Source organism: Castanea sativa, chromosome 11 (genome assembly GCF_040712315.1).
Source record: "Castanea sativa cultivar Marrone di Chiusa Pesio chromosome 11, ASM4071231v1".
Classification (NCBI taxonomy): domain Eukaryota; kingdom Viridiplantae; phylum Streptophyta; class Magnoliopsida; order Fagales; family Fagaceae; genus Castanea; species Castanea sativa.
Window position 1 is genome coordinate 68,925,396 of NC_134023.1, and position 12,309 is coordinate 68,937,704.

At 32.4% G+C, this 12,309-nt stretch overlaps 2 protein-coding genes across 2 annotated transcripts; both read left to right on the top strand.

Annotated features, from left to right (window-relative positions):
* The first annotated feature begins 776 nt into the window (after nucleotides 1–776).
* Nucleotides 777–2,211, top strand: LOC142618022 (transcription factor SRM1-like). The gene is made up of 2 exons (XM_075790996.1): nucleotides 777–1,210; nucleotides 1,912–2,211. Exons 1-2 carry the CDS (start codon nucleotides 816–818, stop codon nucleotides 2,174–2,176), a joined length of 660 nt encoding a protein of 219 aa, XP_075647111.1. The 5' UTR covers nucleotides 777–815; the 3' UTR covers nucleotides 2,177–2,211.
* A 3,744-nt stretch (nucleotides 2,212–5,955) lies between these two features.
* Nucleotides 5,956–11,285, top strand: LOC142617606 (sister chromatid cohesion 1 protein 3). The gene is made up of 13 exons (XM_075790517.1): nucleotides 5,956–6,143; nucleotides 6,985–7,246; nucleotides 7,332–7,378; nucleotides 7,493–7,542; nucleotides 7,659–7,729; nucleotides 7,821–8,284; nucleotides 8,386–8,500; nucleotides 8,584–8,720; nucleotides 8,812–9,320; nucleotides 9,582–9,621; nucleotides 9,788–9,833; nucleotides 9,919–10,054; nucleotides 10,720–11,285. Exons 1-13 carry the CDS (start codon nucleotides 6,020–6,022, stop codon nucleotides 10,816–10,818), a joined length of 2,100 nt encoding a protein of 699 aa, XP_075646632.1. The 5' UTR covers nucleotides 5,956–6,019; the 3' UTR covers nucleotides 10,819–11,285.
* The last annotated feature ends 1,024 nt before the right edge of the window (nucleotides 11,286–12,309 follow it).

Here is a 12,309-nt window from a genome sequence, read left to right on the forward strand (position 1 = left end):
TTGTCAAATAAAATAAACCACAACAACTAATAAGTTTATATACTTAGGATTATTAAAAGGGTATTTTCATCAAATAACATTTGATTAAACGGATCAAACAAACCAAATGAGTTTCGTAAGTTGGACACGAACATGATGCATTTACTAAACGGGTTAGTTGTGTCAACCCGAATATGACTCAAACTCGTTAAGCGTATAACCCACTAACTTCGTGTCTTTTTTAGTCATGTAAAATTTTGCCACCCTTAATTATAATATCCCAATTTGGTGGGCATGGCACACCCGAAGGATAAAATTAATTTAAAGAAAACCTACAAATTAAACAAAGAAATTTTTTTGACTGCCGTGTCATTGATTAATTAAGTGGCAATCTATAACAGATTTGTTTTCCATAAAAAATTACATTACCTAGTATTATTATTATTATTTTGGAAAAACTAACGTAATTAAAAAAAAAATTTTATTAAATTCTTACACAAAAATTGCCTTTTATTGATTTATTAATAAAATAATAATAATAATTTATGGGTTTGGGCTATGGCTTCAATGGCGGTGGCAATGTAATTGTCGACACAAGTTTGGAATGCATTAAGAAACGTAAATTTTGATCTTTGCATTGCATGCCAACACTTCCTTAATGTAATCCTTATCTGATCAGGAGTTTTTTGACTGCCAAGTAAATCCTTAATTGTCTGAATAGGACATGTAAACCCAAACCATAACCAAGCCTCTATATAAGAATAACCTCCTTCTCTTCTAGTACAACTACCAATACCATACACTAGTCCTTTATTCTTCTATTTTTGTTTGTCACCATGAATTCATTGCTTTCTTCAGATCTTCGTTACAATCTCAAATCACCACCACGAGCTGTGTGGAGTCCTGAAGAGAATAAGAAATTTGAGGAATTGATCAAAGAAATTCCTCTTGATTGTCCACATATTTTCGAGAAAATTGCTCGTGAGCTACCATCGAAAAGTATACTAGATATTAAGGAACACTACGGGTCGTTAATTGAAGGAGTATTTATAAGGCATAGGCCAAGTTTCATTGAGGTACCTGACCATGGGAACAGTGAAATTGGTGAAATAGTTGAAGAAATACCCAATAAGAAGAAAAAAGGAAAAGAAGTAGCACTGGCACATGCTGTGGAGGAAAAACCAAAGAAGAAAAGAGGAACGGGGGATCAATGGTCTAAAGAAGAACATGAGTATGTATCAAAAACTTTTACTTGACATTGTTTTTGTTATGCTATCATTAGTGTGAATATGTTCATATATATAATAACATACATTCCTTTTATTAAGACTTAGCTCTAGCATGTTTTTCTTTGAATAAGTAAATTTTGAATACTTATTCAGATTTGTAGATAGTATGTAGAGAATTTAAATCCATATGTATCTTTTGGACTTGTTTACATGATGGAGTGAACCCTAAACCATGCATGATAGATATTATTTTCTCTCCCTTCAATAGAAGGTCTAGCGTTTAATACATGATAAATAAATAAATATATTTATATATATATCTGTAAATATATATTTTTTCTTCTTCTTTTTTCCTTAAGGTATGTATATCAATATACATGAAAACAATATGATCTTTATTTAAAAATATATAGTAAATAGAAAATAAAAAACCCTTTGATCAAACGTGATTGGTCAAAATTTGTGGGTTGGCACGAAATTTGTTATTAGCTATGTTGTCTAAGGAAATATTTATTCTTTTTAGAACTCAATTAACATAATAATATTGATAAAAATTTTGTTGTTAATTTTACTTTGATATTTGTTGTCTGGCTCCACTTTTATATGTGTACTTATACATCTCATGCATCATATATACTTTCACGGGAATGAATGAAATTCCTTTTTTTTTTTTGGGGGTTCTCTCCTTAATCTCTATAAACAGGTTGTTCGAAGAGGGTTTAAGGATATATGGTAAGGGAGATTGGAAAAGCATTGCAAAGCATGTTTCGACAAAGAACAACACACAAATTGCAAGTCATGCCCAAAAATACTTTCTTCGCCTCGAGAAAACTCATGCCCAACAAAATGTAACATACTCATTTGGATCAAGCAAGGCCTCAACTTCCAAAGATGCACCCATGTCTCTAACTGCATCGGCTACCTATCTTCCTGTGCAGAGTGATGCGTTTTTCATTCATCCATCTTAGGGTCCGTTTGGATGTAGCTGAAACTGAAAACTGAAAAACACTGTAGCAAAATAATTTTTTAACGTGTGAATAGTACCGTGAGACCTATTTTTAATGAAAAAGTTGTTAAAAAGTGAAATTTGTGGGTCCGTAAGCAGTATACAATGTACACTGTTCACAAGAAAAGTCAAACTTTTCGGCTCAAAAAAAAAAAAAAAGGAAACGCAAAACGTGCGTTTGCGCTTCCCAAACGCACACTTAGGGTCTGTTTGGATAGAGCTTATTGCTGAAAACTGAAAACTGAAAACACTGTAGCAAAATAATTTTAAAATGTGTGAATAGTACCGCGGGACCCATTTTTAATGAAAAAGTGGCTGAAAAGTAAAATTTGTAGGTCCGTGAACAGTGCACAAATGCACTGTTCACGGAAGACTTGGTCAACAACTGCGGCTGGGAAGGAAAAAAAAAAAAAAAAAAACTGAAGGCTGGACGCAGGACGCTGGACGCAGCCTCCCAATCCAAACACACGCTTACTCTATGTACCCTTCTAATAAGTTTCATTATTGAAGAGATAGAAGGAACTTTCTTTTTCAATTGTTGCTTTAATATAATATGCCATAATATTAAATTTTTATGTTATTTTGAGACCTACTATATTATGCACTTGGAGTCTTTACTTTTGGATATCATTGATGAATGTGGATGTTAACCATTTATTATAGATTGAATTTTATTGTTTTTATCTATATTATATATTATATGTGTGGATGTGTCATATATATAGTTGAGATTCTTTTATAGTTCTTATAATTTATAATTTATATATGACTCGTTTCACATATTCCGCTTCCATAATTCCGTTGATCATCATAAGTCATGACCTTGGACATCTTGTTTACCATTAGTACTGGATAGGGAATTACGTTTTTTTAAGACACTTGCGTTTAAAAGTGGAGAACGAGAATGAAAGAGAAAAAAATAAGAAACCAAAACACTTCTAGTCATATTTTGGGCATGTTATTTTCAATAGTTTTTTATGTTTTTTTTTTCTTCTACTAAATGCATGATTGTGGTCCTTGAAAATTTATCAAATAATAATAATAATAATAATAACAATAATAATGATGATGATAATAATAAATTATTCAATTAAATAATATTGTTTTTACCTCAAATGCCTCACAATTCTTTTTGGCCAAATGTAAAAGAAAATAAGCCCTGTTCAATCTCACCATTAATCAAGATTATATATTCAAGCTTGATTCAAATTTAAAATAATAAAAAAACCCTAACTCGAGCTTGTTCACAAGTTATTTGATTAACATTTTTCCCTATATAAAATATATAATAACACTAAATTATTTTATCCATTTACAAAAATATGCCAATATAATGGCTAGGTAAATTGTAGTTGATATTTTCTCAAAAAAAATTATAGTTGATATATATATATATATATTTTTTATACAAGATAGAATTTATAATTTAGCCTAATCTAAGTGTGTATATATATATATGTGTGTGTGTGTGTGTGTGAAACTCCCTCCTGAAAACTTGAACCCTTGCTCTTACCCCTCACGCCCCACAAGCACTTATACTTGTGGAGTGATCACCGCACTAAGGGAGCGCAGTGGTAATTATAGTTGATATTACATTATGAAAGTTAATTGAATAGATTAATTTTCATTTATGAATTTATAACTGTCATATACATGCATTATCTTTGTTTTGTAATAAATCAATGATTCATAATTAATACTAGATTAATGTACTGCTTAAATTTGTTGTTTTCATGATACTCACGATTTGGTTTACGAACACTTTATGAGCACAATAGCATTTTTGCATTATGCAAAACCCCTTCATTTACATTGTACCTTTAAAACAAGCCCTCGACATAGTTCACGTGGCATGCATAACAAGATCAAACAATATCTAGCTAAGTAGGCTATAAATGTTGATGATTTTGTTGTTTAATCGGAAGAAGCATCAAGCTTCTTACAAATTTTTTATTTATTATTATTTTTTATAGGACTTACAAATTATTTATAATCTCATGTATACAGTTTACCAAAATAATAAAATTCCTAACCTTACATCAAAAATTTTAGTTTATATAAATAAATAATTTTTTTTAAAACATTACAATGCACTGTGTTTCGACAAAGAGCACAAATTGCAAATCATGCCCAAGAAGACTTTCTCCATCTTGAGTATACTCATCTTACCATGACAAAGTGATGCCTTTCTTATTGATCCATTTTAGTATTTTACGCGGCGTTCCCTTCTAATTAGAAATTAGTGTCATTAACTCATTGTTAAAGACATAGAAGCGACTTCCTTTTTCATTTGTCATTTTTACACAATATTCCTTCAATTTTTGTGTTGTTTTAAAACCTATACAATATTCCGTCACACTCTCTCTCAAAAAAAAAAACCTATATTATGTAAGGAATATACATGAAATTCTCATATTTGTGAGATGCAAAAAAATTGAGAAAAATATGCGCAAAAAAAAAAATACAAGACAATATTTAAGTGATTCGGCAATTTGCTTACGTCCACGGAATTACAGTGATTTCACTATTTACAAGAAAAAAATACAAGATGCGGCAGTACAATTTTTTCTCTCTCAACACAACACATAAAACCCTAATCTCCAAACATCAATTTTTTTTTTTTGTCTGATGCCCAAGCCTTCGCTCCATGGACTAAATCTCACAAAAAAAGAATTTATTAAATAAAATTGTAGCACCTTTTTATTGAATTGGGTTATAATCCGAATTAAATACAACTATGTTCCACAAAACCCAACATATTATGCACTTCAAGCTTTACTTTTGGATATCATATAAGCTTGTGGATTTTAGCAACTTATTATAGATTGAATTTTATTGTTTTTTTTTTTAATCTAAATTATATGTAAGAATGTCTCATACAGTTGAGCGTATTATATAGTTAATATAATTTCGCATATTCTATGATTCCATAATCCCATTGATCATATCCACCATTAGTAAATAAGAATTATGTCATTTAAAGACATTGGTGTTTAAAATGGAGAATAAGAATGACAGAGAAAAAAAAGAAACCCAAGATGTCCTCTAGTCATATTCATTATTTTGGCCTTGTGAATTAACCTAAACATGAAGGGGAAATTTTTTTTTTCTTTCTTTTTTTTAAAGAAAAATAATATTTTGATCTCTAAATAATACCAAAAAATTATTTTTCATCCCTAAAATATTGTAATTTCGTTTTTCATCCCTAAACTAATGTTTTATGTTTTTAAATTTATTTTTTCATTCTTATTTTAGTCTCTGAACTATTGAAAAAAAAAACTCTTTAAAAAATTTAGAAATGAAAGAAGAACTTTTTAAAATTTAAAGATATAAAAATAAACTTTTGATAAATTTTAGAGACCAAAATATTATTTTACATTTTCTTTTAGTTTTGTCAAACCTCTAATTTTAAACAAAGAAATATTCCTAAATCCTTACAACAAAATTATACAAAGCCCAACACCCCAGCCCAAAAAAAACCCATAAAAAACCAAATGGCACTTCTCGTAAATCCCACACACCACCAGGACCCTTCCCGTAAATCCACACACAAATCAAAGAAAGAAAATTCCCTCGTACGCTTTCAGTTTCGCGCCCCTCTTCGATTCCCGCTCCAATTGAAAAAAAAAAATCGAAACGTTTCAACCTTCCAAACTCAGAAAACCCACAAACATATATAAAAACCCTAACCCCTCTCTCTCTCTCTCTCTCTCTCTAGAACTCTCTCTCTGTATCTCTCTCTGTCTCTGTCTCTGTATCTATCAATTTAAGAAGAAGAAGAAGAAGAAGAAGAAGAAGAAGAAGAATGTTTTACTCACAGACATTTTTGGCGCGAAAAGGGCCACTGGGAACAGTGTGGTTCGCCGCTCATCTACAGCACCGCCTCAAAAAGTCTCACTACACCTCCACCGATATCTCCTCCACTGTTGGTCCGTCCTTCTCTCTCTAAAGACGATAACTTTTTTTTTTTGAAACAGTAAAAATGGTAAATTTTGATGGGTGTTTGTTCAAATTCGATGTGAATTTGATTTTGGGTTGGTTTTTGTTTTTTTTTTTGCTGACAGTAAAATTTTAATGTTGTAATCAAAGGTTGCACCTTTTTTAATTTAAAGATTGGTTTTTGATGAAATTGTAAAATTTGCTTTGTTGGGGTGCTTAATTTTCAACCAAAATTGCCTTGTTTTGTGTTTGATATTTATTTATTTTTTATATTGAAGTGTTTTATAGGGGAATGTTTTATCGGATACCCATTTGCACGCTTGATTTGTTGATTAATTTAGATCAAGTTGTTAACTTTAATGTTGGGTATTTTAAAATTATCAAATTTGCTTTAGTTTTCTGTTTTATAGGGGTGTAAATGTAGTTCGGTCTGTATATGTTATGTTGTCATGTTAACTACATGGTACAATGAATTGAGAATTGTTGGCCGTGATTTTGGGATTTTTAAATAATAAAAAAAAAATTTAAAGATTGATTTTTTTAATGAAATTGTAAAATTTGCTTTGTTGGGGTGCTTAATTTCAATCAAAATTGCCTTGCTTTCTGTTTGATATTTGTTTGTTTATTTATTTAAAGTGTCCTGTAGATCAAGTTGTCAACTTTCTTTGTTGGGTAATTTAAATTTATCAAATTTACATTGATTCATGTTATGTTGTCAATAGTTCATGTTAACAATGTGTCAAAAAAAAAATTGCATGGTACAATGAATATTATGGAAGCGGGTTGTAACAAATGTGGTTGACACATTGTGTTTGAATGTGTCTCTTTTAGATCGAATCATGTTTCCGGAAGTTCCCATTGCACTTAGAATGTCGGGCCACCTTCTTTTGGGTGTTGTTCGGATATATTCAAAGAAAGTGGATTATCTGTTCCATGATTGCAATCTTGCTTTGAATTTGTTAAGAAAGGCCTTCGATTCTATAGATCTTAATTTGCCGGAGGATGCAAGAAAGGCACCGGTTCAATCGATCACTTTGCCAGAAACATTTGACCTTGATGCTTTGGAATTGAATGATGAGATGTATTATGAGGGGTAAAGCTCTTTGAAATTTCTCTTTCACCTTTTTTTTTTTCTCTACTCTGAAATCTTTATGTGACACTTGGATTATGTTGCTCAGGGCCAAGGATGATCACCTTAAGAGTCCAGAGGATATTACTTTAGCAGGTTATTGACATGGACAGCTTTTTGAAATTTCCATTCTCTACATTTGTTTTCTTTTAAGTTATTTACTTTTTCAAATATTTTATGCCTTAACACTTGTAAATTATCATGCCCCAGATCAAATTCCTACTGGAGGAGAGGTTTATGTTGCCATAACTTTTGATGAGGTTGGATTCCATTATTCTTGTATGTCAATTTTTGCTATGACTGCATCATCTTATTGTTGGGTCAATTCTGAGTTTTCAATTGCAATTTCACCAACAGAAGCTTCTGATCTGTTTAGGATACTTTAATGATGGATTCATCAAGTCAAGAAGTGGTTCCCAATTCGGGTGTTAGGCTGATGGAGGAAGAGTATGTTTCGAAGTTATATTCAAGTCTGTTTTCTATAATTTGTTTTCCATGAGGAAACAGTATAATAATGTTTGGTCTTGCTAATTTACAGCATTCCTGCACCACCTCTGGCTAAGGGTTTTGAAGAACCTGGTCCAAGTAATCAGAGGGAAACACTAAATGCAAGCCTTGGTGATGACAGGACTCCACAAAATCTTCAACATGATGTGAACTTTCAAGATGCTGGTCCAAGTAATCAGACAGAAACACTTGACACTAGGCTTTCAGATGACAATATCCCTCAAGATGTTCCAGAGATGGAAATACTGCGTGATGCTGGCCATGATTTTGGCTTAGAAAACCTTCCTCCAGTGTTGCCAGATCATGGGGACAACATAGTTGAAACAAACAGATCTTTGAACGAAATCGTGAATGAGAAGGACATCCTCTCTCCAATCACGGAAGAAAATTTAATGTCCGGGGAGAAGTCTTTACCATTTCAGCAACATTCAGAACCACCAACTTCTGCTGCCTCTGAACAGGGTGTTGAGATTTTTGATACGCGTGTTGCATTTGGTGAGTTCAATTTTCTCATAATTGGTTCTATACATGGGATGTAAGGCTTAAAAGATCCTAGCTTGTTTCGCATCTGAAGGTTGTCGTTATGTTTGTGGCAGGTGATATTTCTCCTGGACTTGGCATTATTCGATCAACTCCTCCTGTTCAGCAACCAAAAGCAAGACCAAGGAAGAGAAAGCAGCATTTCGATAAGGCGACAGTGTTGAATAATAAGTACGGTTGGTCATATATTTTGTAAAGTTGTTTTATTTTTTGCTTCTGGTACTAGTTTATTGATACAGATTTTGACTTTGTAGATTTATGAAAAAGTCGCTTGAAGATTATAGTGATTTATTGCGTAAGAAGAGGGATGTCCCTTGCTCTGCATTGGGTATGTGGAAGTTGAACAATGTTCGTAGAAAGGAACAAATTTTTGATCAGCCTTCATTAACTGGTAACTGGACCTTTCCCTTAGCCCTTTTTCTGTTGCATTAGGGATCTATTCTAAGAAATTCATTTCTGATTAATTGGGCATCTATCTGCAGGGTTATCTATGGATATTTGTAATATATACAAGAACGACTGCATATTTACCAAGCCTCATTTGGTTTTATCTAAGGAAGATTTTCCAGATCCTAGGGTTGCATCATCTCCTGCTTCAACAACGGACCATCCCCCAGAGTTGAGGGTTGCGCAATCTCCTGCTCACACAACTGAAGCTGTCCTAGAGCCGGTTGCTCAATCTCCAGTTCCTGAACCTGACATTGACATGGAAATGGAACGTCCTCGAAATGTTGAAAGCCAAGATGGCAGCAATTTCTTAAATGAATTTGCCCCTACTCCAGCTAGATCCATGGCTTCAACTCTTAGAGGAGATGATTTTACTCATGTAACCATCGAGACTGAATTACTGCCAACACCAGATCTTGCAGCATCCACTGGCACACATAGGTCTGAGCTGGAAACCCCAATGACATTTTTAGAGGAGCGACTAGGTTTAGAGAACACTGCTCTTTCAGATATTCCTGATTTAATAAATTCTGCAGAATTAGATGTAAGTCGTCGTGCATCATGTTTTATTATTATTATTATTATTTTATGAAAATCTTGTTATCTGATAAATATTCTTGCTTTTAAGTTGATCATGTTTCCCACTCTGTTAACTGCTTACTGCATAATGTTCAAGTAGTTGAAGCTATTTATATCTCCTTTTTAGTTAATCACGTTTCCCTCACTCCGTCCCTTAAAAAGAAATTTAAGTAGTTCTGTTTAAACAGTAAACAAAAATCTGACTCTTTGCATTGTTTCATCATAGGACCTTTATTTTCTGGAGGCAGATAACAATACGCCAACAGGTAAGCCAAGTAACGTTTTATATTGATCTTTGATTTTGGTGATTCTATAAATTGTGAGTGTTTCTTTCAGTTACTTGTGTGAAATTATGATCAAACTAGGTTGTCAAATTCTATGAATTATACTTTTGTATGATATGTGTTGACAACATGTCTATGCTTATCGCAGGATCTCAAGCTACAGGAATAGTTGACTCATTGTCTGTGAGAACCAGGTATTTTAAATATAAAAATTTGTCAGCAAGCTTGTTAACTACATTTTAGTGGTTAAGTAATATCTTATATGTTATCCGTGTACAGGGCTGTGGCTCAGTATTTAAAAAGACATTCTCCAATTGACCCAATCTCAGAAGACCTATCTGGAGATCTCAGTTTAAACAAGATTTTAGAAGGAAAAACCAGAAAGCTATGTGCTCGAATGTTCTTTGAGACTCTGGTAAGTTTCTGAAACATTTTCCATGTAGCCATATCTTTGCAAGATATCTATAAGGTAAACATCATCCTTAAAGATAATTAAGGAGAAAAACTTAATTTTTTCTGGGTTGCAGCAACACGAGTCAGTGTTTGTCTTATAGTTTTAAGGGTTTGGTTAGTTTCTTGTGTTTCAAACTTGACAGTTACTAATGACTTAGTGAAAAGAATCTTTCTTTGTCCTTCATTTTCTTGTCTTGAGTTTGAGGAACTGTGAGTTTATTAGTTATCTGCTTATACTGCTGCTGTCACATGGTAAAAATTGGACTTTATTAATGCATTGAGGGGATGCATGGATAGTTTATCAATCAATTATAGTGATTTCGTTTCAAATTTCCAGGGGGTATTAGCTTATTTCCTCCAGTCTCAGGCTTGAATGCTGAAGTATTAAAAATGCATCTGGCTGTCCTTTGCTGGGTAGTTTTTTTCCCCATTTGACCATTTTTTTATGTTGAACACTCATTATGTCCTTGGATGGTTGATTGCTAATAGTGTGACATTATATGATTTGATTCATGCCAAAATGTGCACTGTGTTGAAATATGAATTTCTTTTTAAACTGGATTTATTTATATTCTTAATTGTTTGTAAGGCACGGTAAAGATAGGTGATTGTCATGGTGAATTACAGGTTTTGAAGAGTTATGGACTTGTGGATGTACAACAAGAAGAACCTTATGGTGATATTAATTTGAAGCTGACTCCTACATTGTCAAAGTCTCAATTTTGAGTTACAAAGTTATTTGATGTGTTTTGCAGGCGTTCCTGTATATAGGTAAGGATCTAACTGCTATTTCATATTACAAGCTTTCTTTCGATGTATCTATTTTCTTTTTTCAAAGGTGACTTTCTGGCTTCTCCCACTCTTTCTTTTTAACTTGTTTTGTCAGAATTTCATGTTCTCTCTCACTCTGTTCTTCTCCCAACTCCTACAGTGTCTTTTACTAAGACCGAGTAAATATTTCTTATGAAAAATGCAGATGACATACAAGAAAAAAGGAAATGCAGATGGGTGTAGTACTTGCACAATGGTAGCATGCAATTTTGACCTTAATGCTTAGTCCACATGTTTTATTAGGATCTTAAAAGGTGATACTAAATTATTGTAAGTGGCATAGTAATGTAAAATAACTATGATGTAAAATTGTTCTCTCTTTCTCAGTAAATATAAGTTAAAATAATCCACATTTACTACCCTGATTATTGAATTGGTAAAAACCCCAGTAGTTTAGAACACACGATCTTGGTGTTTCCACTTTTTATGCATCTTATTCACTCCCAAGTCCAAGAGACAAGGGCATTTCCCTATGTTCCTTGGAACACCTTTTTTTTTTATTTTAGATTTCAATCTATGATCTCCGCTCTTAATAATAACTATTTATCATTAGACTAAGATATTAATCGGTTTTTAGTATATTTAGTATAAGTGGGGATTGAATTTTAAATATTTTATTCTACCATGTGAAACATCACTTACCACAGTGCCAATTTCAATACCAAGTCATACAGTGGACCAGCACATGAAAAATGAGATACTGCTCTATTGCATTGTCACATGGATAAATCAAACACGCTGAAATCTAGATCATCATGCTTCGCTTTCATCCCATTCATTTTCTCAGATCTGATTGTAAAGTTTCGACATTCCACAATTCCCTGATACAGATCCAATAGTTGAACAGTTTTGTGTTTTTTGTTGTCACAATTTGGCCATATAAAATGCACTTAGCAAATGCTAATTAGTAATTAGTAAGAAAGTATTCATTTTAAAATGAATGAATATTTAATATACCTCGTAAGGGCTGAAGATTTGTTGTTGAAATTATATTTGTCATAAGCAATGAAGAGTGAAAACTGTTCCTTTTTTCACTTCTACCATTTTGAATGAAATGTTTTTCATCAAATTATAAGGGTTTTTGGCACCCCTTTATAAGGGTTAATATTGCAGTAACCGCGAATTTTCAGGTCACAACAATTGTCTACAAATATCATATTAACATTTCACAAGCAAGGTTTGATTGTAATTTGAGCTATGGATTTTGTTCAAACAAAAACAAACGTAATGTTATGAATAATAAATAATAAAGAAATCCATAACATTTGTATTTTATGCACTTACCTCCTCTTACAAAGTTCAAATTTTGTAGTTTTTTTGTATTTGATGCAGCTAGAAAATCTTTTCAATCTATAGAACGTGTAATTTTCATATAATTGTGAACAT